We start from the raw sequence: 25354 nt of genomic DNA on the forward strand, positions 1-25354 counted from the left end.
GGCTAAATTCAACCACCCAAGTAATATTCTGGGAATATAATTATTTCAAATCCCATTTTGACTTCAGTTTGTACTCCAGCATGTGATTATTCTATTACATAATCACTTTTTCACTTAGGCTAAATTAAGGACATAACTGTTGCCTTAATGTGAAAAGAAACAGAACACAGGTACCCAGGAGTCTCAAACTGCTTTTGAATTTACAAAGCCATACCTACTACTGTGCTACATCACAGCAGGATTCAGGTTTATACAGCACACTGTGAAGAGATTCTAGACAAATCCATAATACAATACCTCCCTTCACCCCCACCCTTTCAATCCAGAGATCAAGGTCCCAACTTCAGCAAGAACAATTCTGCACTATATGAATTTTAGGAAATACAATTTACATATTAGCCAATGACATTTTTGTTTCACCTAGAAAAAAGGCGAACAACAGGAAATGATCTTTCAAATAGGCAAATCTGTATTACAAGGATCACAGCATTATTGTTTTATTGTTTGCACAATGCTAAGTTGCACATTGGGACAAACGGTACACATTTAGAATTAGTTTCACAAATTAATACATTACAAGAGAGTCCAGTGGTTTAACATATTAACTATTTAAAAAAGCAATAACAAAGGAATACAAACATTACAGTTTTGACTGCAGCCCAATAAAAGTTTAAAAAAAGGTTGAAATCAAAGTAAACTGTAAGCTTTATTTTTCCGAGACATAAAAAACCACATTATATGCCTTCCTAAGAGACTGCTCACAAAGATGCAATAACATACAAGTACAAAAGTGAAGAACTCTGTGCTCAGCTTCCCTTAATTTTATCAGATCAAGTGACAAACTGAACATTTGCCAAAGAGCAATCACTGCTGAACGCAGACATCATTTCCAAAACATACAAAATGGTAATAACACTAACAATAGAAAGCAAATGACCTGGTACTAGAAAAATCTTATGCACTGTAACTGTTTTAGAAAAAAAGGTGCTTTTGTGAAAATGATTGTGAATATTCATTTGATGCATGTTATGTACAAAACATCTACATAAAAAGCAACTCTCCTCCAAAGTTCCATGCTCACACTTCAACCTGTATCTTTATTCGCAAAGCTTCAATTGATCTATTATTTCCTCCTTAAGATGGTTTCCCAGCTATTTCTAGTGCACACCAAGTTGGAGATGCAGCACAACAAGCTATGATGTTGTAATACACAAGATTCATAAACTACTGTTGCAATAGCTTTAACCTTCAAATCACATAATTTTCCTCCTCCATTCTTTAGCAGCAACTTATTGTACTATACCTCGTATTCAAAGTAGATACACAACTGCTTTTAAGTCAATGCTAGTAGCGCTGATGAGAAGCTAGTGAATCAACTCCATTTACTAACAGCTAACTTGGGTTTTCATTAGAGCAGCATATCCCATCTCCTCCAATTGCAGGGAAAAGCTCATCCAGCCTGACAACTCTCTGCTTGCACACAGACCTTGTGGCATCCTGAGCTTTCAGCTGAAATCCTGCAATGCCCCACTGTTCAGCTCAGGAGAAAAAAACAAAACCAGTCTGAGAACAACAATTACCTATGAAATGTCTGTGTCAAAATCTCAGATTCTTCTTTAGAGTTGGCTGCTAAATGGGTCAAGAAAAAGGTTAAAAAAAAAATCCAGCCACTAACCACTATTTACCAAACTTTACGAAATAGTAAACATTGTATTTCAGCTGGTCTTAACAAAACACAAGAAGCAATGATGACATAGCCTGGGACCCACTATTTGAAACTCCTAGGAACATCAAGATATGGGACCACAGGGCAACAGGGAGAAACAGCACACACAAGGAAAAGGAGACCTGTCTATGGGGCAAGGTTTGCACATCTGTATTTTATACATATATATATACACATACATACACACAGATGTGTGCACTGTATTGTATATATTTACATCCATATACACAGTAACACCCTGAAGTAGATTTAAAGGCCATATCCAGGAACAGAAGTTATGAACTCTAGTATTTGTACTAGAATATATTTTATCTGTACAAAAAACAAATATGCATATATTCATATGGTATAAAGCTTATTAACAAAAAATATTCTGCTACTAACATTAGGTTAAATAGATGGTTTTACAAGATTTTTAATAATAATGCATTATAGAACATTTCTAAAACTAGGGCCAAAAATAAAAGTACATAAATGGGTTTCTATTCACAAGAAAATAGCTGTTCAATATGATTTCATTTTGTATTTCAGACTCGGGAAAAGTAGCAAAATTTTTATAAATCTCCTGGGATGCAATTTAATTAATGCATCAATCTAGAAAAATAGACTTTTCAGATGAACAAAGTTGATTCACTTCCCCTTCCCTAAAAGGGTGCCTATCTTTTCCCTCGCTTGTTTCCAGCTGGAGGTTTCTTCAGCTGAAGAAGTTGCCCTCCTGTCCCAAAGCCTGCAGACGCAGGATTAGACACCCCGAACGTCAGGCCAGCTGATGCTGTGATGCCGGGATTGCTGAAGTTAAACCCAGACGTAGTCGAGCTGCCAAAGCCTTATGAGGGAGGGAAAAATATTTTAAAACATTAAGTTATATCAGGATTGCAAGTTTGTTCTCCTTGGAGTTATGAACACCAGCCACTTTATTACCAATATTTGTAATATTTATACTAACATGGATCTACAACAGTATGCCACACTTCTAACACACTTGGACTTGCTATGACAACTTGGATACTACAGCACTAACACAGTCTACCTCAGTGATTGTAAACAATTACATCCTAAATCACAAGTCTGTTATACCATTATCCATACAACAGTAGCACCCAAAGCCCCACTGAAATTGTACAATAGAAGAACCATAACTCCTCATGTTCTCAGTCTAAATACATAATGTGTATGCAGGGTGGGAGGGAAGGCAGAAGGACACGCGGACCACGGCTTGCTCACTTCACTCACAGCAGCTAAATGGTAAAGCTGGAGTCGGGGCTCCCAGCCTTGTGCCCTACTGACTAGGCTACCTTTGCCCATCTTTATAACGTACATGGCACAGACCACACCTTAAATGAGAGGCAGAAAAGGCTCTAAATCCTTGCCAAATTATTGGTGTTTAAAAACACCCTTTATGACTTAAAACAAAAGGCAGCACAGAAAACAAAGTTTAACCCCTCTTCTATCAAGGTAAACAAATTGAACATTTGGTTCAGCTATAAAACAAGATCAGTGGAAGAAAATCTCCCTACAGTTTTCAGCAACAGTAACACCAACTCATTTTACTTTCCTTTGTGAATTTATATCAGTTATGCATAACCAACTTGGATAATAATTAAAACAATAAGAGAATGCTAGAGATTTCTCAAATATTAGTCAGTAAGAAGCAGAACTTCATAACTCCACTTCTTGTTCTCTTGAGAAACGAAATAAGGTAACCAATCATCCAAAATAACAATTATGACAGGAGCAAGTTAAGATTTTAACAACTAGTTTCATACAAATTGCACGTGGAAACCTGTAAACAATATTAAGAAAAATCAGGACTGGTTCACAAAGAAGGGTATATTCTCAATAGGCATTACTTAACATAGTTTCATTAGTTCTCAAGGAGACAGTTAAAGCAATCCTTTGCTCACGTCAGTATCTTCAACTCAATGCCTATATATCTTTAAAGCACAGAAATAAAAACCCAACTGGTTGTCTCATCAGAATCCCAAAATGGCTCCCACAAGCCTGATGTCTTCTGTCCTCTCACTTGTTACTGATGCTTTGGATCAAGAACTACTTCAAAACATGTGAAACTCTTCCTCCTGTGATGTCTGCATCTGGGTTACACACCACATTACCTTGTCAAGAAAATCCCCCATTATCTATATTCCAGTAACTGCAGTCCTTCAACGTGCAGTTGCCTGTGCAGAACTCATTGTCAATGTAATGAGTGAGCAGGTCCAGAGTGTGACTAATGATATTCCTCATTTGGGTCTTGTCTGAAGTTTGTGGACTAATCTGTCTCTCATCCTAGGATGTAAGTGGTGGAGCAGATGCAACTAGTCCTCCATTTTCCCAGCTAACTCTGAATCCCAAGTAAGATTTTTAGAAGAATAAACTTGTTCATCAGGGAGTCTCACAAATGAAAAAAAATCTTTAATAACCAAAACGGTTCTTGGTAAGTTACCTTTTTACTTTAAGTATGTATCTGAGATAACAGGTAAGCATTGCCTCCTATAGACAACCTCATGAATGCCATTCATAATAAAGCTGTATGTGATCTGTAGTGTCAGGAGTTCAGTAGGCAAGGGTGAAGTGTTCATGAATTACCTCCACCGAGCTGCTTCTAGATGCAGGGATTATTTTGAAGCATGAAGGGAAGGCAGTCTGTGCTTTATGTGAGTAATGTTAGAATAAGAAAGGGATGCATAAACTGTGTGACAGAAGACTGAGAACATGCTCGTTTATTTAGATATAGCCTGGAAAGTAATAGCTATTATGTTAGAAGTGCCATTTTGGGCAGGCATGGAAGTGTAGAAAGGCAGAAGGGAAATTCGTCTAAATGGCTTTGTCCCGTCACAGCACCATAACAAGGCCATGGTATGAAGTTCTTTTCTTAAAAGTAAACCAAGTCCTAAAGCAGAACACTCAAATGAAAAATCTTCAGGAAAACACCTTGAACAAGGAATACATTCAGTCTTATTCCTGTTGCAAGGAAAGAGAATCAGTCATGGAACAGCTTGGTTCTAGAGGGAAGAGTCACAAAGTCTTGAACCACAGCTACAATGTGATCAATGATTTCTTTCTTGAAATTAGTACTACTTATGTGTAAACAAATATTTTCAGAAAGTAAATGACAACCTGCCCTTTGAGGGCATAGACCTAGCACGTCCCTGAAGGACCTTAAGAGTACACTTTATTCATTGAGCTTTTGCATCTCTGCTTCAGTCAGCCCTTTAGATACGTAAGCCAAACAGGAGATACACACCTCCCCATAACAGTATTTTTTAAAATTTTAACACTACAGGGATAAACAGCAGTTCAGCATATATCAAAGGCAATCTATTCCCTCCCCCAACCCCCATACCACAATAGGTGCTCTAAATCAAAGAGGATTTCCCACACAGCCTTGACCAATTTACTATAGCCTCTGTATCTAAAAGCTGCTCAGTTACACATGGATTATATTCAGGTTCATTTTTCACCAGTATGAGTATGTCCAGCCATGATTTCACTAGATTGTCTCTTATCTTGTGTACTGAGGCTGCTATTCTTCAATAAAAATAAGTCTCCAACACAAATTCTCAAATCAGCTCTTCAAAGCATATGTCACATCTCAGTTTTCACAAAAATAGCATGTGTGGACACACCTCCTCTCCCTTAACTTTATAAATTCAATGGTGATTTTTTTTCCTTTTCCCATCACTTGGGGAGTTTTAATGCTCTTTACAACATCCCACTCAAATCAGCCTTTTCAGTTGCCATCAAATGAGTAAGAGTAGGAATTAATTGGGACTTGATTTGGATTCAGCTCTCCACAGTGTCTGTCTGTGTTTCAGAGAGAAGATGGAGACACTTGTTCCATCTCGCAATTGTGCACACTAAAGGAATTGAGAAAGGACTGCAGTTGCTCTGCTTTTCATCTGTTGGCACAGTGGACAAAACGACTGTTCCTGGACTAAGACCAATTTACTATTAGAAGATGCTCAAGTACTTTCAGAGGACTCAGAATTTTATCTTCAAACACACAAACTGAAATTGAGAAGAGCAGTAATATTACTAGAAATGTTTTCAAATATCTTAAAGCAATTACATCTAATTCATAACTTAGAAACACTTGACAGAAGCAATTTGGGGATCTATAACTTTCATCTAAAATAAGAACAAACTGATGGAAAACATGTGGAGGAGACTTGGGGCATTATCTAAGCAGCCTAGAAGGTCGGGGTGACTGAACGCTTACTAGACATTAGTTTGGGAAAATATTTAAGTGCTCACATCTAAACACGAGCAGTAACAACAGTATATCCCATATCCACCCCATATTCCTAGCTTTTTCAAAAGAAAGATTCAGAAACAAGATACAACTGTCATAGGGTAATATAAACCAGAATATTGTTTCAGAATCCTGTAAATGTTATCTAAGAAACAGTACACATTAAAATAATTAATATATATATATATAAAAAAAACCTGGCTAGCCTCACACATCATTCAAACCCATTTATACACCCTCAATAAAATTAAACTAAAGATCATATGCAATCCAGAAGATTTACAGTGTAGGATTTTGGATATAAAAGGTAAAAGTGAATGTACTTCTGGGCTACCAAATTTTTATGGAGGTTTCTATTCTATAATCCCAGTCTAGATCAGGATTTCATGACCACTTTATTTTATAAGCACAAAATTACAGGAATTACATTTAATCTTTTATATTCCTGGTTACCACCTTCTGTAGCTGAGACTCCTGGGACAACTAAAAACAGTCTTCATTTTACTGGGTCCAACTCCCTCACTGCTAAAGAGAGACTGAGGGCACTGTCACCAAGACAAAGCCCGATTTAAATTGTCTTTGCACACCACCAACATAGCTAAGACAGACTTGCTATTTACTTTGCTTTGATACCTCATTAGTGGTGGACAACTGATCCATACAACTAGTTTTCTAATTATGATTTTAAATATACTAAAAACTAAGTTATGTACTTTGTAACTCAGCAGCTTGAAATGCTGCAATACTATTTATATAAATGTTAATAAAAGGTAATTTAATATAGACTTGGGAAAAATAAGCTACAAGATAAAAACATAAGCAGTGTAAGTTTTCCACTTGTTTCTGATATTAAAAACTAACTAAGCAAAAGAAGGTTGATGCTTAGACACTGCATATTGAAAAATCAGAGATGTTCTATCAAGATTTTACTACAGCGTTACACACTCATGAATGTTACACAGCCAGTTTAGTTAGCTGTTTCCACTTCATAATACAAAGCTTAAGGTACTTACGGGCCTAATTAGACAGCATAACCCATCACTAACCAAGGAAAAAACAAAACAAAACAAAAAGCATGGCAACTAACAAGATGCTCATCCAAGCTAATGTACTGGGCACTTACTAATAAATACCAGCCACTTGCTATGTTTGTATTAATAGCAGTTGAAAACACATTTTGCTTTTAAAAAAGAAACATGCTACCAAAGCCAATTCCAGGAGACATGATACTCCTTCAATCTGCCATTGAAGAAAGACTGTAAAAGACTACAGTAATCTATTTGCCTCAAAAACAAACCCTATTTTAAAAAGTAAAGAGAGATGCAAGCTATAGAAGTGACTAAGAATTCAGACATCTGAGTTAAGGAGCAATTGCATCCATATTTTCATTTTCTCACCACCAACAAAATTAAACCAAAAAAGTGAAATGAGTATTGAGTAGTTCGATTGCCACAGAAGTGTTTTCAAAGGAGTTAACACAATGAATTATGGATATTATACAGAGATACAATACCTCTAACTTACTATTCAAATAGAAAGGATAAGCACATAAACAGTTTTAAGGAAACCTTCTGGGCTTCTAAAGTAATTTTAACTTTACTTGTAAATACAGGAAGTCAAATTACTGGTATATTTGTCACAAATCTATAAACTAATTTCAATAGCTCAGTAACTGTATAGCCTATGCATTCCAGTAGTAACTGTGCCTCAGACTGCACCTGATCCAATCTGATGCACTTCATCTCCTGCTTCTGCTCCTGATTAGACACCATCAAATGGAAAACATTAATGCTCACTCAATACTGTCTACCCAGGAGACCTTTAACAGAACTAAAAACTTCTCTGAAAATTTGTATTTAGCAAGTAAATAGTGACTTTAACTTATAACTGTGCATGTTATATACACATGCAACTTTAAGCACATTTGTTTCAGTAGCTTTTTTAGACTAAATGCAGCAGTTTGATTATAAGACTTTTGCTTTAAGATAAACTTGAATTCAAGAGAAACAAACCAACCTGCACTTAGACTTCCTGATGGTTTACTTGTAGTTCCAAACCCAAAAGACGATGCTCCTGTGGCGGTACTTCCAAAGGCAGAGCTACTTCCAAATCCTAGTAGAATAATAGTAAAGACATACAAGAAAAAAAAATTACAGACACAGCAATTAAAGACACATAGGTTTGGGGCAAGTATTCTAAAACCAAACATAATTTAAGCATTATTTGGTAAACAAATATTCCTAAGATTGTTGCCTCAAGAGTACTTTATTCTCAGCACAGCATTGAATTAAGAAAACAGTGCAAACAGGAAAGCATTGGAGAAAAATATTTCCTTCAAAATACAAAACTAAGTAAAAGCTATAAAACTAGGTGAAGTAGGCTTTCAGAGTTTATGAAACTGCTATTGAATTGCTGTTAAATTGGCAAGAAAATGGTAACCAAATGGGCCAAAACTAAGCAAATTCAGACATAAGCTATATGACTTCTGTTACAGAAAGCCACCATCTTCATCCACAACTCTAAAAGAAAAATTCTCTACGCTTAAAACAGAGTAAACATTTTCTTGAGTTTATGTGTGGCTTATTTTAGAGCCATGTCACCCCCAGGTTATTTGGGATCAGTTTTTTAACCACAAAATAGGTTAAATACAGAATAGAAACAGAATTTCACAATATTTAATGAGAAAAATCATCATACAAAAGGCAGCCATAAACATATAGCTGTAATAAAACTGTTAATTTTGTAATTGACATTTATCATTTCATATTTCAAGATTCCAAATTGTGTTATTAATATGAGATCACTTCAAAGGAAAAGTAAGTTGATGTTTGCAGTTTGAGATAGATGCCAAACAAAAGGAACAGTCAGAGAAATATATTCTCTAATTTTGTCTGTCTCAAGAGGTTTTCAAAAAGAGAACAGGAAATTATGCTCCCATCTTAAGTTTCAAGTGTCATGGAAAATACTTGTATTTTACTGCAAATTGAGCCCTTCCCATTCCTTTAGAGAAATAATTTTTATATTTTAAAACTAGTAATGATTGAACACACAATCCAAATCAGTGTTCTCTAGTCTTCTGAAATTTTTCAACCAAATAAGAGTTTTAAGGGTATATAATAGCAAGTATCATTTGAATGTAAGATAATTTATTTAAATTATACACTCTTTTGTCCTGTCTAGTTTGAAATGAATTACCAATGGTCAGGGCAAGGTGTCTGCAAATATTTAATGAAGTATAGGATCTATATGATACACATCTTACATACTTAAATGCAAAACCCTCCACATTTATAATAACAAAGTTCACAGAATATTTATCATGGAAAGAGAGCAAATTTCCCCAATTAAAATGATGTTTCAAGAGTATTTTGTCCTGTTAAAAAAAAAAAATCTTAAAATATTCATTCTGCTAATTTGTTTCCAAGAGCACACCTGCCAGATATTTTGCATGTATTCCTTTATTCTTCTACACTTGCTTCTATCAGATAGTCTTCTTGATTTGTCAAAAGATGAAAATTTTGCAAATTAATACAGAATAGATTAAATGCAAGCAAATGCCTTCCTAAGCAGAGAACTAGCAAAAAAAGAATACAATTTAGGCCTCTACAAGAAAACTAGAAGCAGTTGTCCATCACCTTAGAAGAAAATGATCTTTAATTTCCATTGGCAAGATTGGTGAACATATGTAAACAATCTTTAGTCTACAACCTCCTTGGCTGAAAAGGAAGAATTTCATGGCTTTTTAAAGGCATTTAAAACATTGTGGGAACGACCTGGTAATTCAGAAGTACTTTCCTTTTAGCCCACTATTCTTGGTTATTTTTCCTGTTTAGGTGTACAGACTTTCTTTTATCTGAAAAAGCTTAAAATCTGATGAGAAAGGACATTGGTAGATCTAAAGATAATCTCAAGATGATAATTTAAGGTAAAACTGATGAACATTCAAGTACATCTTTCCAATACTGAGTGATGTTTAATTATTTTAAATACATTACAACACTGACTCACATGTTTGGCTCATAAAGAAGGTAAATATACAGATGTGGACTGAGGCTGCAGAGAGGAGAGGATGTTAACAAGAAAAACCACAATACATCATGTGTGTGCTCAGCAGATGTAACAATTTTCTTTGCAGATCTCATACAAAAGCTTCAGAGGACAGTAGTGTCTTTTGACTTGCACTGTAGGAACCCCTGACCTATACAGATAGGAAATTTACATGGAGATAAGATTCTACTAATCATGTAGATTCTACTTGTAGTTCTACTACTGGGAATTCATTACATTTAAATGAAAAGGTCTACATCCATTTTATATTTTTTTTTATTACCACCTACTCTTTCACAGTCATATGTCCTCTTGGAATATATTCCCCACCAGCACTATTAACATTTTGATAAGTATTTTTCACCTCAACTTTCAAATGTTGCTTTTTCAGCTTGGGGCTGGGGGAGGGGGTTTCCACCTCAGCACTGAAGGACAGAGTGACAGTGTTTCAGCAAGCAGGATCCCAGAACTGTAGTAATTTTTTAACATTTATTCTTAATTTTATCCAAGCAGAAATGAGTCCCTATAGTTAACAGTTGTACATACAGGTGAAAAACTTCCATGGATTAACTACAGCATGATCCAATGTCTCAGGTGCCTTTCATATATGTAAAATTAAGTCAAGTTGTAGTTATAAAGGGATGTACTTGATATACTTCCCTAGCTTTAAGAATAGAAGTTCTATGTGATTACTTCATCCTGTTCATCCTGAGTTTTCATTACAATGGCTTATTAGCCTTAGCATTAGCCTTAGCAACTCCTTCTGCAAGGCATGAAGAAGTTTGGGAAGCGCAGACTGACAAATTGTAAGGTCTTTCCCTGAAACAAATCATCCTCTTAGTGGAGTTATGGGTTTGCAAGAGAATCAGATGTGCGATATAATAATTCAATGAAAAATTAGAAAAGTTAAAGTGTACCTCCAAGGGTTGAAGAACCTAAGCCACTTGATTGCAAGCCAGTGCCAATACCTGAGCCGAATGGCGTTCCAAAACTAACTCCCAGAGATGGCTGTGGCCCTGGTATAAAAAAAATGAGAACAAACTTGCCTTACTCTTTCATAGTAAAGAGGTCCTTTATTTATTTATTCAAGTATTTGGTAATGTGAACATCATTGCTTTCAACAAATCCCATTAAGATCCCAAGCTTAACTGTCTGCCTCTATGTCCACCTGGTAAAAATCTAAGAAAACACTGACTGTAATAAGGTGAAACTAGTCAACACTAATAACATGATAGCAACATCATTTAGTATTTTTAAAAGTTAACCAGTCTCACCTTAAACTTTGAAACACTAATCAAAACCTTGAGAGAACTCACAGGTAACAACATTTTGCCACCTGTATTAATGGAATCAGAATAAGGGAAAACCTTCAAATTAAAAACATAAGAACTGACACTAATGTAATTAAAACTACATTATCAAAACTTAATTTAATAAATAGGAATCTTCAAACCTACTCAAGTATTCCATCCAAATTTAAACAGAACACTAAGATAAAAAACAAGACAATGACTTTATTTTATTAAATTTATTGTTCATTTTTAAGCAAGTCAATTACACAGTAACATGACAATTCAATTCTTTTCCACACAAGTTATAACTGAGTTCTGTTAAGCTCTGCTACATAACACCATTCAATAAGGTAAACTAGTCAAACCACCTGTTTAAATAAACATTTACAAAAGGCACAGTTCTGTGTACCTTAATGAATTAGATACATTCAAAATTTTGGAGTCAGAGTTTGTCCCATAATTAAAAAAGGTTGACAGTACTTTCCCTGCATATTCACACTAAGATGCAGGACTGTCAAAAAACATTTTCAGTCTGCCAAGATGACATTTACAGCCTCAGTTCCTTTTTTTTTTTTTTTAACCTTGGGGAATAAAGAATCAACTTGCTAGCCCATTACTAACACATTTTAAAATAATTAATTCTGATAAATAATTAATATATTTTGACAGTTTTCACAGTACAATCTTATATTCCTGACTTTTTCAAACAGTTTTCAGTGCACTAGTTAAAAAGTTTAACCATTGAAGATAAAATACAGTGCCAAACTCTTAATCCACAGACATTCACACCTCTCCTCAAGATAGCCTTCTCCATCTTTGAACATACTTTATGTACTATATCTACAAAAGTGATGATTTATTCAAATATTACCATAAAGCTCAGATGATTTCAGTCTTTTTTCTAAACCATTATCACATTTGGGCTTATTTTCATTCAAAATTTCTTCCTTTATACTACAAAGTTTCCTGTTACTAATATTTATCTAGTTTTAAAATGTAAATATTTCAAGCTTTTCATATCATTTCAGTATTTGAAGATTTAAATGGAAAATCATTTTGAATCAAGTGAAAGGCACTGTATATTGAAAAGTAACATTTTTGCTAGGAACACAAAATTCTTATGTGATCCAAGCTGAATGACATCTGTATACTCAAAGTAGTGTTAAACTAAATTTTAAGGGCAACTAAAGTTGTTAGCTTTCAGTCTCTGCTTAGCAGGGAATAGTTGGGAAACCCAAGCTATTTTTTAAATTAAAAAAAAGTATATCAGATGTTGTAATTACAAATTTTCACATAAATTCAAACTAAACTTGTTTACATCCAGTTTAAATACTGATACATCTACCTAGCAGCTCTTTAAAAATAGAAGAAAATTGTTACCAATAAAAAGAAACAAAAACCGCTACACAAGCCAGTTATTCATCTAATAAACTAGAAGAAAAACCCAAAAACACTTATCCAGTTCCTTCTCAAGTGCACAGGTTTCTATCTCAGTAGGAGGCACTGTTAGTGGAAGACCTTAAAACAAAACACTAGAGTCCTCCAGGCCAAGCATTTTCCCAAATGCCACATGCTTTTTAGAGCCAGTAAAAAAAAATTATTCTAAAACACCTCAGAATATATAAAACAGGATCTTATGCCTTAGGCTAAGAAGCTTTTCATTGAGCAACAGCATATGATATTTCTTGATTTTGTACCATTATGTTCTGAAGGCATCATCATTATTTGTAGTTCTTGCAAATAAACGTAGTTTTCAATAGCAAAAAACTAGTAATAAAGATTCTTCGATGCCAAAAGTACTAGCAAAAAATTGGCACTTCTGGCTATTATACGTACGAGACAAATTCTTTGTAATGAGTATCTTAACATTTTAAAACTTGATATATTTGCCCTGTAGAGCATTTCAATTTAATGAAAAGGACCCACTAAAAAGTTTCCTAGTGACATTCTGCATTTTTTTAAATCACAGCTGATCCTAACTGAACAAATGTAGTGTCACAACTTCGATCTGATTCTGACAAAGTAATACAGTAACTAATTTTAACCAAGGTTAATATCAAATTACACAATAAAAATTTTAAGTGCTATAAAGATTTCAGTATCTGTTCCCACTAGCACTTCAATCTCATACCGAGTCAAGTCAAAACGTAATGAAGTGTGCTAATAGCTTGATAACTCTTCACTTCACCAGTTAAGGAGAGAGTAACTAAGCTGTTGGGGGGGTACTTTATTTATTTTTAGAGGAGGAAAGGTGAGCTTGAAGAAAATAATTTCTTTAAAACAACTTAGTTTTACCAGAAAAACATTAGTGTCAGCCTCAGGCACTTACAGCTCTTAGTTCACTAGGCTTTAATTTCATTTAACGTTTTTTACTTTAGTCCCATCAATAACAATAGGTAGACTAGCCACCATCATTTTAACTTCCATGCTGTTCAAGATTGCTCAGGGAAGGTGCAGGTGAGGCAGTGGTTAAAACTCTAGCTGCTACTGCATAAAAGCATGACCAGCCTCACCACTACCAATAAAGCTGTGCTCAGAGCAAAAGTGCTAAACTAGGGAGAAAGGTTGCGTGCAGACAAGACTTAAGCGTAATTTTTATAACCCTAGCTTCAAAAAACTGCACAAAAAATGTGCCTCAGTGTGCACACCACAGTCCTGGTGTCCTGATTATCCATCCCAGGAGACCAGTGGAGCACATCTTTGCTCCCTTTTTTCCATATGGCCAGGATCCACTGGCTTTATTTCTTTCAACAGAAGCCAGACATGTCTTGGCATACAGAGAGAACATAAATAGGGTGCATATCTACACCCAGGAACTGGGGAAACATTCCCTGGTCCCACAGCTTAGATGTAGCTACTATACTTTTGACTTCTGAACACAAATTTCAAATAAATTATTATTTATGTTTTTGAGAGAAAGAACAATAACTAAATTTATCTTATTTAGATTAATACTTAACCATGTAAACATCAAATATTTTTTTAAAAAAGAGACTATGCATCCTGATCCCTTAATACTAGAGTACCGTAATATTAGGTTTTAGTCAAAAACTTTAAAGCCCCGATTAATTTTCTTGTTTTATTCTTATCTTCAAGAACAGCAACAGCAGGTCAGGTATTACACATAGAACCCCTTCCCCCCCTTTACATACACCTCATTTCATAGTCTTTTCTCCCATAACCTTCTACCATCCCTCATCTATCCCACTCTTCAGCATCTAGATCTTGGAAAGAAACATGCGTGATTTTAACTTCTAGCAGATAGTTTATCAAATTCATAATAACATAACACAAAGTTAAAACATGTAAAGATTTGCAGTTTTACTTCAGCAAATGACCATCTGAAAACTCAAACAAGGAAAAGGAAACAAAGAGGGGGCAGTCTTTAAATATTTAAAGATTCCTGCAAAACTGAAATAATAGATTCTTCTCCTTTTCCACTAAGAGTGAGACAAAAAGTGACAGCCTTAATCTGAAGCTAAGAAGTTTCGGGTAAGTTGTTGGGAAAAAAAGGCAAGCACTGAAATCAGTAATTTAGGAAAGATGTGAAATTTTCCCTTCTAGCAAGCTTTTAAGACTTTAAAATCTCTCTGGAATAGTTCATGCCTGACTGATCCTGCTTTTGAGCTAGAGGAACAGAAAAGATGACTTCAAGTTCCATATAATCCTATTTTCTAAGAGTTTTAAATACTCTTGAAGTGCAAATCCAGACATCAATCTACCTCTTATTTTTCCAGGTCCTTAAGTGAGTTGCATGGAGGGTAACAATATTCCAACTGAATAAGTAGTAAATAAATTGTTTTCTACTTTTGTTGGCATGTTTGACATAAGTTAATGGCTTTGCTCTATCTGCATCACTCTTGTAGTTGGCACATTTTTGGCTTTTGAAATACTCCGCCAAAACAACCAAGCAAAAAAAAAAATGCCCCAAAACCAACCTACACACACTCCAGTTCGCTCCTTTCACTACAAAATACCTGAAGGTATAAAGTCACCCTACCTCAGGTGTGTTGGTACAGGTCAATTCTGCCTTTCCCCCCCCCCCCCCCTCTTCACTCCTACTCCTCAGAGAATAGTCAAAGTCATGCCAGAAGTGGCATCAATTCACTGAAGTTATTAGCAGTTCTCTTGAATCTGGATGAGGAAGAGGAAGTTCAAATCCCTCACCCCAATTCATGAAAACGCAGTTATAACTTTAAATGTGACATCCCAAGTATATGACTTTCATAGACAACTAATCCTATAATGACCATGGAGAGTATTTAAAAAAAACGTGAGACAAGGAGAAAGATGAATGGAGAAGGAACTACTTTGGCAACACTAGGCTGCACAAGCCACACTTCTGTTTTAAAAACCCTGAAGTGTGACATCATATTATCTCATGTTTTCTGTTTAAAACCACATTCTTTTGCAGATGTCACTTCAACAGGATCTCCATGGATTAACATAGCAGCAACAGGAAGACTGTGGTCTATGATAGAAATTTAGAAGAGAAATATTTAATAAAGACTTAATTTTTTGTTGTGTTCAAAATATTTTTGGCATATTTGTCTTTTAAACCCATTCTCCTTGCTGTTTATAAAGGCCAGGGCTGGAAGCACATTATATTTTCCTTTTATGGAGAAGGCAAGGATAGCCTAATAATTTGTCAAACTCAGGGTGGTTGCTGCATAGGTCTGTAATTAAAACCATTCAAAATTTGACTGCTGTTGTAAGACAAGAGAAGGAAAAGACAGTAATATGACTTTCAGTACACCTATGATAAACAACATTTTAGAAAATAAATGGTAGAATGAACTTAACTGCTTTTCATAATTGGCCGACATAGACACATATCCACATTCAAGTAGAATTAAATGGAATTTATCTTATTTCTGTTAAATGATTAAATATTAATTCAATTCTCTACATTCAGGAATCCCTCTGTGAGAAATGTTGGTTAGTATAACAATGTCAACTAAGGTGCTTTAAGTTATTTGCTTTGCTATACGTAACCATTCTTCATTAGCAGTGGCTCATTCATTTCCTCTGTTTTGGTCTTCCTCTTACACAGATGCACACACAGAACCACTGATCCACTCTACTTGGTCTCTAATATTTGTTCATAACAGCAGAATGGCCAGCAAAAACTGCTCCAACATCACTCTCACAAAGGACTTGGCTATAAACTAGCAAGCCAGGCATCCATCTTCCAATTCTACATATGTCTGCTCCACTATCCTTCCTGTTCTACAGCATTTTTCATTTTACAGTTCCAAAGTGCTATATAAAAATGCATTATTAACATTACATAAGAAAAAGGTAATATGCATTTAGATATTCTCTCCTCATTGACTTGAAATAATTTACTATAACCATACAATTCTGGAAAGAGGCTATACTATGCGTATTCAGAGATGTTACTTAAGAGTGAAGACTCACATTCCAAGGGCTAAGTTAGAACAATACAGTAAATATCACTAATACAGGTAAATTCACAAGATTAAGTAACTGTTGAATAATTATTGCTAAGTCTACCCTGCATTTTTCTATTGGCTATGTATCAATAACTTTGCTCAACACAATGTTTAGATTTTTAGTCTAACACAAAGGAAGACTTCATAGAAAATTTTACACAAATTTACTATTGTCGTAACACTAATAATCTATAACTTGAATGCACTCAGACCTGTAGCAGGCTGTTGCTGCTGAGTAAGTGTTGCAGCCATCGCAACGGCTGCTGCATTTGGTATGTTGCTGAAAGGGGTCGGTCCAGTGGTAACACGTGGCGCGCTCTGCCATTTCTTAGCTTCTGTTCGTCTTGCCTCAAACACATCCATGGCATCTCCCAGAAAGGTTTTCCTGTAGCCAAGGTATTGGTCTTTGAGCATCTGAAGGGGGTGGGGGGAAGCCATTTTAGTTCAGTGTATTTGACATAAAAGCTTAAACTTGGTAAGGAAAGAGGCACCAAGTTATAAATAACATTTCCTTTAAAAAAAAACAAAAAAAACCCAAAACAAACAAACAAAACCACAACAACAACAACAAAAAAAACCCACAAAAACCCCCAAAAACAAAAAAAAAAAACCAAAACCAAAAAAACAACAAACAAAACAAACCACAACCTGAAAGGATCTAGTCAGGCTATGAGCTGGAGAGAACTGTTTTGCATCAGCTACAGCCAGAACAGGTTCCTTACTTAAATTCTGCGAAGCAGTCTAGTGTAACAGACTAACACACTGAACGGTATCAAAATCCTTCAAAGTTTGGGTAAATCAGCACAGTTCCACTTGTATCACTGTATTAGCTGGCCTAAGAGGCAAAATACAGCCACATTACTAGCTTATAACATAACACACTCTTCTTCAGTGCTACCCTTTCTGCATGGAGTCCGCTTTTGCTCCCCTATCACCTTCACCTGTATTTCTTCCCTTCCTTTCACTCTCGCATTTCTTTCTTAGCACAAAGCTAAAGAAGCTACCAGAATTTTACAATTCACTCTTGTTTCCTATGCATTTCATCAACGATGTAATGCAGTGCAAATGCAATAGATCATTCTACTCTAGACTTACAAGCAGCCCAAATCTGTTGTGTTGTGTCCCCTGACCTGTTCATCATGATCCATTTCTCATGGCTCTCATCTGTCACAGATGAGAGAACTATGGATATCTTAGATAACAAAAAAAGAATAAATGGCTTCAATTAAAGAACTGACAGAATGATTTCTATCTTCTAACAGAGGATCTTTAAATGTAATAGATTTATTAAACCCAAAGAACAGCAGGTTCAATTTAATTTTATTGAACACATACTATGTCCTGTGTTCCTGGCTAAGGATATGTTTGTTTCCGAGAAGAGACGCTTAGTCCAAAAAAAAAATCTTACTCAGGATTTGAACAGCTGTAATCCTAAATCTACCAGCAACAGCAGGAAACACACAGGAAGAATGACCTCATTATCACAGCAGGAGTGCTGTCTTTGGAGAGAAAAGACATTTGTAGAACTCCAATGAGTTTTAATACAATGCCATACTCACTGCCATAGGAGCTGAGAGAAATAACATTAGACATTGTAGAGCAGTTCTTAAAGCTAATCTATGCAGGATGATTTAATGACATTCTCTACCTGAATTGTGCCCAAGCATATTTTACTCTTCGCTGACCTTGGATACAGAATGTATCTATATATTCATATATGATATAAATACATTTAACAACTAGCCCTGTGCAAAGATGTTTCAGGCCATATTTTTTCTACAACTTCAGACCTTTAAATCAAAGCGTATGTGCAAACCAGAAAGCCTACTTCAGACAAAGCAGTGAATTGTGGTCACAGCTCTGCCTTCACAAACCATATCACAACCATGAAATAAGGCAGAGACAGCAGTTTCAAAACTCCTCTCCTCTCCTAGCATCTCCTAGCTGATAAACTAAAACAGATGGTCAGAATGACAGATCCACTTAAACAGTACATTAATTTTTTCTGATTTTTTAAGCTTTAGTTATAATTGTATCTTCTAAAATATCAGCTTTACGTCCACCCACTTGATTAAATCTCAAAAAAATTCCCTAAAATAAAGAAAAATCCTCAAACCAATACATTAGTTTCAGGCAATAGAATACTACTTAAGCTGAAGTAGAGTTTTTCCTATTCAGTCACACTGACAAGGTACTGAAGATACTACTGCTTATAGTTGCATATTAACCCAGCTCTTAATATTGAAGAACAACAAAAATGTATCATCACAAAGATTACTGCATGAGTTCAGGCTACACTCAGATCTCAGAAGTGAAGAGCCCCGGAACGCATTTGGGATCCTTTTTGCATTATTCTGCTGAAATTATGGAGGAGCTGATACAGCCTATATCTGGTATCAAAACCAAGGTAACTAAGAGCAGCACGAATATCTGATGGCAGGTAGCTGTAAAACCAGTGAATATCCATGCTGACAGAAGTAATGCAATGCAAGGAATCTAGTTTGTACAAGATCCTCAGTATTCCTGAATTTTATTCAGGACAAGCAGAAAGTTTCAGATGTTTAGAGAACTAGCAATACTGTGCAGAAGAAGCTTTGAGAAGGAAACAGGCAGAAGATTTACCAGAGCTATTCCCATTAAGAAAGTCACTTAGCAAAAAACAATCCCAAACACTTGATTTCTTCTCCCAGGTTTTTTTTGTAACCAAGACGGGTTCTGATGATCTCAAGAAAAAATATGGATTGTAGAAGATTGACATTTTGTCAATATGTCCAGAACTGTAAATGGGAAATTCAAGCTGGAGTCCATGATGGAAAAAACAAGCTTAACTAGGATCTTTGATATATTAGCATTTTTTCCACAGTACTTTTTTTTTCTATACATATAACTTTCCATGAAAGCCAGGCTGAAAAAAATTAAGCAAGCCAGAACAGAGTTTTCACCATAATTCTTTGATATGTTGAAAAACCTCACATATGAATACCTACTTTTTTTTCCTGTTACCTATTTGATTAAGAGCAGATTTAGATCATCTTTGCTTGACATCAAGAGGTCATTGGGCAAAAAGCAAAAAACATACAAATAGGAACTCAAAGACAGACATTTCAAAAACTGATCAACAATTAAAAAGGAAAAGGAGTTAAATGAAAAACATTTTGTAACCTCAATGATTGTGGTCAATTGCTATCATCACTATAAGTAAATAATTCAAATTAGACTTCAGCTGAACAAAAGTTACTTTCTTAATCAAAGCACTTCTCCAGGACAGTCTGAAAAATTTTAAAAGCAGTTCATTTAACAGGGGAAAAAAAAGAATACCTGAAGATATAATGTATTTTCAAAAAGTGACTCTTTGTAGTTCTTTCACTAAATGCACAGGAACACATCATAACAACATACCTTTACGTTTTCATGTATTGATTGAAGTTGTGCAGCTAAAGCTACAAATGTTTGATAGATTTTCTGCATAGCCATAGACAAATCTGTAAGAGGCATATAAAACATTGGTAAGTGACAATTTTACTACCAGGAGAAAATATTTAGTGTTTATACCACAGCAAGAAGCCCACGCAAAACCCATACAGCACAAAGCACAAAAACAATTGCATGAGAACAAGTAAATGTCCATAAGAAATACAGAATTTGAGAGCAATTGGGTGACAAAAGTCACCCAAGGACTACTTTTTGAAAGGGCTTCAAACTTCATTTTGAAAAGTACTCTTTTCTCAGATTTCTTTTTATATACATAGTAATTCGTTTCCTATGATTCTATCATTTAGCAAAGCTAAGAAATATTATTTAACCTAACTTTATCTAATTACACAAGAACATTTCACCTCATTGGTTTTTACGTAAATATAGTTAAATGAGATTTTCTTGCATTTGTATATATTTTCCACTCTTCCCGACTTAAAGCGCAGTTAAGTGTTCAGTTGATTTTGCCAAAAAGCAGTAGAATGGATGCCTTACTCACATTTTAAAGACATGATTAACAAGCATCACAGGAACTCTTACTCTAGCTCTACCCACAAGCACATCATAAACAGAGAACACCGTGGGGAGCTTCTTGCCTACATAAAGGCTTAGATTTAGGATATCCTACTTCCCATACAGATATGAAAGTGTTTTAAGTGCACTGACCCGGCTAATGCAAAACTTCAGGATTAAAGGGAAAATCTCAACGGTTTTGGCAAAATGAGGCATCTGCTGACAAAAAATGCTTTTCTGAAAGAAGCACTGAAACGATCTAACAAAATGGAGGACAGAAAAGTGATGAAATGGTCTTTCACTGTGAAAAGATCAGCTTTTGCTTTTCCTCTGAAGTATGTATATAACCTACTGAAATGCAAATAGTAGCTATCAAGTTCTTGAAGATGTGTAGGTCTAGGAATGATTCTTGAACTGAAAAGGTCTGCCTCTCCACAGGGGAATTTCTACATTATAATTTGCATTTATTTCTGAAAAAGAAAAGCTGGGGAGTAAATCTCATGCCAAACAGCAGCATTGTGGAGGCAATGGCATCTAGAAAGACTGGCCACAAGTTTCCACAGAGTCTGGAGGCAGTTTATTGATACTGAATCCTAGACATTTCAAAATTTTCGAGACATTCTGGGTCATGGTATACTGTATGGTAAAGGAAGTTTTTCCTGTATGGTAAAGGCTACATGTGCAATATAGTGTTGACTAGATCACTAGATCATTTGCTGACAGTCTGAGCATGTGGCACTACAGATTGAGCCTTGCCCACACACACACAAGGAACCTTTAGATTATAGCAGAAACTGCTGAAAAACCTTAAGGAAAATTTGTGAAGTCATCCCTCTCATACTCTGGGCAGACAAGAAGATCACATGGAAAGACAGAGGACCCTCAGGATTCAGCAGATCTTCCATTCTGGAACCTAGGTCTAGACAGTTCTCTTGTTTTTGACATATGAGGTCGAGAGTCTAGGTACCATCCTGTGATTGGAAGATGTTCAAGTATCATTTGGCACAAAAAGACATGCACTTGAAATCAGTGCTTACTGCAGGACCTGTACCTAAAATGGCCCAAAACCAAAAAACGTCTATGATGACAGGAATGGTAACCAAGCAGAAGAGTACTGTCTAGAGGTCAGTATTCTCTGGCCAGAGATTCTCCCAAGATTGAATGATGTGGCAGCAAACAAAACTAAATTTTCTGAGTCTTCAGAGCTGAAGGCAATACCAACAGGCTCCAAACTAAGGAAGAGTTCCCATTTTGATCTGAAGCTGTCCTTGTGGACACCCATATTTGTCTGGTCAGACAGCCCAGTGCAAGACAGAAGATGCCAGACACCAGCCTTACAACAGCTAGATACTGATGGGAGGGAGATGATATAGTGGATGTCAATGCTCTCACTTTCATGTTTTGTCAGGTTGTCCATCCAGCTCAGAAGTTTATAGAAGAAAGACTACAGAACACCTTTCCCAGGAAAGACATCTTCATCCCCATGCCTCCTTTTTTGACAACAAAATAGTCTTCTGAAAGGAATCTTACATCCAAAACACCTGCATAATTTCTCAGAGTTTACAGGAAGGGAAAAAATCCCTCATCTACAATGATGAAGACACTTCAGTATCTTCCATAGATAAGCACCTCTGTGGTATAAAGACCTCATCTTAAAATAACAGGTGGATAGAAAAGTCATATTAGTGTAAGGGGATAGAGGAAGGAAGACAGAAACTGAAGTGAAAGAAAAGAGATTTTCTCACTGTTATGTTAACCACAAGAACAACAGACACAAAGGCAAAAGACATAAAAATGGTTTGGAACCAGAACAGCATCAATAGACCAAGCAATACTGAGCTGAGTCAATGAAAAACTGAAGAGTAGGGAGCTCACTCTGACATTTATGAGCTCACTAGGAATTGCAAAGCAGCAAAATGCAGATGGATTGAATAGACACTGTCAGAAAAGGCAGCACAAAGCTGGAGTCCAAGAGTTTGCAAAATAATGTCTCAGATATGCCCTGGCCCCACTAAGAGCCCCAAACTTCCATTTCTAGCTTCTATGCAAGTGCCCTAGCTGAATCTAGAGAAGACTCAAGTTCATTTACAAGAACAGTGCCTAAGTCAGACAGAACAGGAGTGTAAAACATATCATGCTGCTTTATTTCCTATTTTTCAGAAGTTGAGATTTCTCCTCCTATATACCTAGGTAGCAAAATTTCTATGCAAAACAAACCAGGCTTACAAATAGCATGCCAGGAACCGGATCCATTTTAAAAAGCTCAAGAACCTTTATGAATTTAACCTTTAATTCCAAATCTTTACACTGAACTGCAGAATCTATCTGAACACTTATTTCTGTACATTAAATAAGAAAAGCCAACAATAACAAAATGGGAGATTAATTACTAAGTTTTTCTTTATAAGTTCAAGATTTCTTAATTTTTATGTATGAAACATTAAAATTGAAATACTTACCCTGTGGAGTTATGTGTGAATTATTTGCTTGAGTAGCAAGATGATTTTCCAGTTCTTCTATTTGTTGCCTGTATTGCTGCAGCTGTACTTCAAACTGCTCGACCAAGATTCTGAAGTAACTAGATGAGTAAAACAATGAAATCATATAATTAAACTTCACTAGTTTGCCAACATTTTTTTTTAATCTGATCTATACGAGCTGCCAATTTTCATTTAATTAATTGCAACAGTTAGATTCTATGACGTTCTTGACATCCCTCTACTAGCAGAAAGAGAGTAAAGACTGTATTTCTCATGTCTAGGAGATAAAGATAAGTTATGTGTAGAAATAAAACACTGATTCTATGAAGCATTCAGTACAAATGTTACAAGAAGCAGAAAAACATTCATATTCTGAAGTTCATTGAATCATAAATGGTTTGGGTTGGAAGGGACCTTTAAAGGTCATCTAGTTCAATCCCCCTGCAATGAGCAGGGACATCTTCAACTAGGTCAGGCTGCTCAGAGTCCCAGCCAACCCGATCTTTAATACTTCCAGGGATGGGGCATCTACCTCTCTGAGCAACCCGTTCCAGTGTTTCACCACCCTCATTGTAAAAAATTTCTTCCTTATATCTAGTCTGAATCTACCCTCTTTCAGTTTAAAACCATTATCCCTCATCCTATCGCTACAGGCCCTACTAAAAAGTCTGTCCCCATCTTTCTTATAAGCCCCTTTTAAGTATCAGAAAGCTGAAATAAGGTCTCCCCAGAGTCTTCTCTTCTCCAAGTTATATTATTGACTTTTTTATGAATAACAGTAACTCACTCTGCTGGTGCTGTATTTTCATGCTGGAGACCAGGAGGAGTTTTCTGTGTTCGTAATGCTATTTCTGCATTCTTTAGCTCCTAAATAAATATGGAAAATTAATAAAAGATAAGGTTCTGTATGAAGTGTTCAAAAAGAAAAATAACTGCAAATCTACTGTTCATTCAGATAAAATATTTTCTTCATATATTCAACACCGTGATAGAATCCGACCAGAAATTCTTCAAAGAATAGACTGCCAGAAAGTTGGAGAACTGCAAATACCAACAGAAGTTTGGGGAGGGAACAAACAATAGCATGTACTGAAAGCACATTGAGCTCTCAGAAGTTGAGAGGATATTGCGCTAAACTGTCATCAAGATAGGATCTAATTTCTGTTGTAACAGGATTTCTGAAGTACAATTATTGAGGACTAGTGGAAAAAAAAAACAAGTCAAGTGCAAGGAAGTAACACACCTAAAAGAGAAGAAATAGAACAAAAAGGATTATTTCGCCTTTTAAAAAGATTAACTAGTTCAAAAAAATGCCTCTTTTTCTATGGAAATGATCTTTTTATGCATGATAATTACAGCATACACTTCTGTTTAATACTTTCTAATAACTCTACCATTTAGAATTTCTCAGTGCCTGGTTCTGCAATTATTCTCAACTGTATGATTTACAGAAATATCAGAAAATCAGTTACAAGTTTTTTGTTTTCACAGAAAACTGTTGGCAAGGCACAGCTATAGCGTATTTCCTTTTGGTATCAGAAGATACAGAAAACACATCGACATTTTTACTTTAAAATAAAATACACTTATTTATGTAGCAAGCAGCCCTGACGTGCCAGATGAAAGAAAATGTGGTACAGAACTTAACTTGAAAAGTACTTGCATCAGAACTTGAGCTCAAACTGGTTGCACAGTTAAGATGCAGACTGATGGACAGAGTTGTGATTCAAGTTCACTAAATGAACACTCGTGCTAGTTAAGATATTTTAGTCCCTGAAATGTTAATGGGGTGTTTTTTGTTTGTTTTTCTGAAAGTTATCAGAAGAAAACATACTTGCATTTCTGCTGCCAGAGTCCAGCATGTTGTTACAAATATGTCTTTACTAGCAGCTGAATATGTAAGTGAAACTGAACTGAAGTATGCACACAATCCCTTCTGTTGCCTTTGCTATGGAGGATTGCTTTCCAGAATAGAAGTCATTTTATTGCTGTTGTACTTATCTGAAAATATTGGCATCACAGATTTCTGTCTCCCCCCAAAACTTCAAACAAATTAAAAGGGACTAAATTTTTCACTTTGTTTACAACTCTCTTAGTTTGGACACGCGTTAACT

General features: G+C 35.6%; 1 protein-coding gene across 2 annotated transcripts in view; it reads right to left on the minus strand.

The window, feature by feature from the left end:
• Positions 1-481: 481 nt before the first annotated feature.
• NUP58 (nucleoporin 58) overlaps positions 482-25354 on the minus strand; it is a 38882-nt gene continuing 14009 nt past the window's right edge. For both annotated transcript variants that reach the window (XM_068395404.1, XM_068395403.1), the window contains exons 10-16: positions 24028-24107; positions 23220-23338; positions 20173-20255; positions 16986-17187; positions 10943-11041; positions 7995-8090; positions 482-2552 (exon numbers count right to left, since the gene is read on the minus strand). In XM_068395404.1, the coding sequence (XP_068251505.1) occupies positions 2383-2552; positions 7995-8090; positions 10943-11041; positions 16986-17187; positions 20173-20255; positions 23220-23338; positions 24028-24107 (849 nt within the window). In that variant the 3' untranslated portion in view covers positions 482-2382. The remainder of the gene's footprint in view (positions 2553-7994; positions 8091-10942; positions 11042-16985; positions 17188-20172; positions 20256-23219; positions 23339-24027; positions 24108-25354) is intronic.

This window comes from Nyctibius grandis, chromosome 2 (genome assembly GCF_013368605.1).
Source record: "Nyctibius grandis isolate bNycGra1 chromosome 2, bNycGra1.pri, whole genome shotgun sequence".
NCBI lineage: Eukaryota > Metazoa > Chordata > Aves > Nyctibiiformes > Nyctibiidae > Nyctibius > Nyctibius grandis.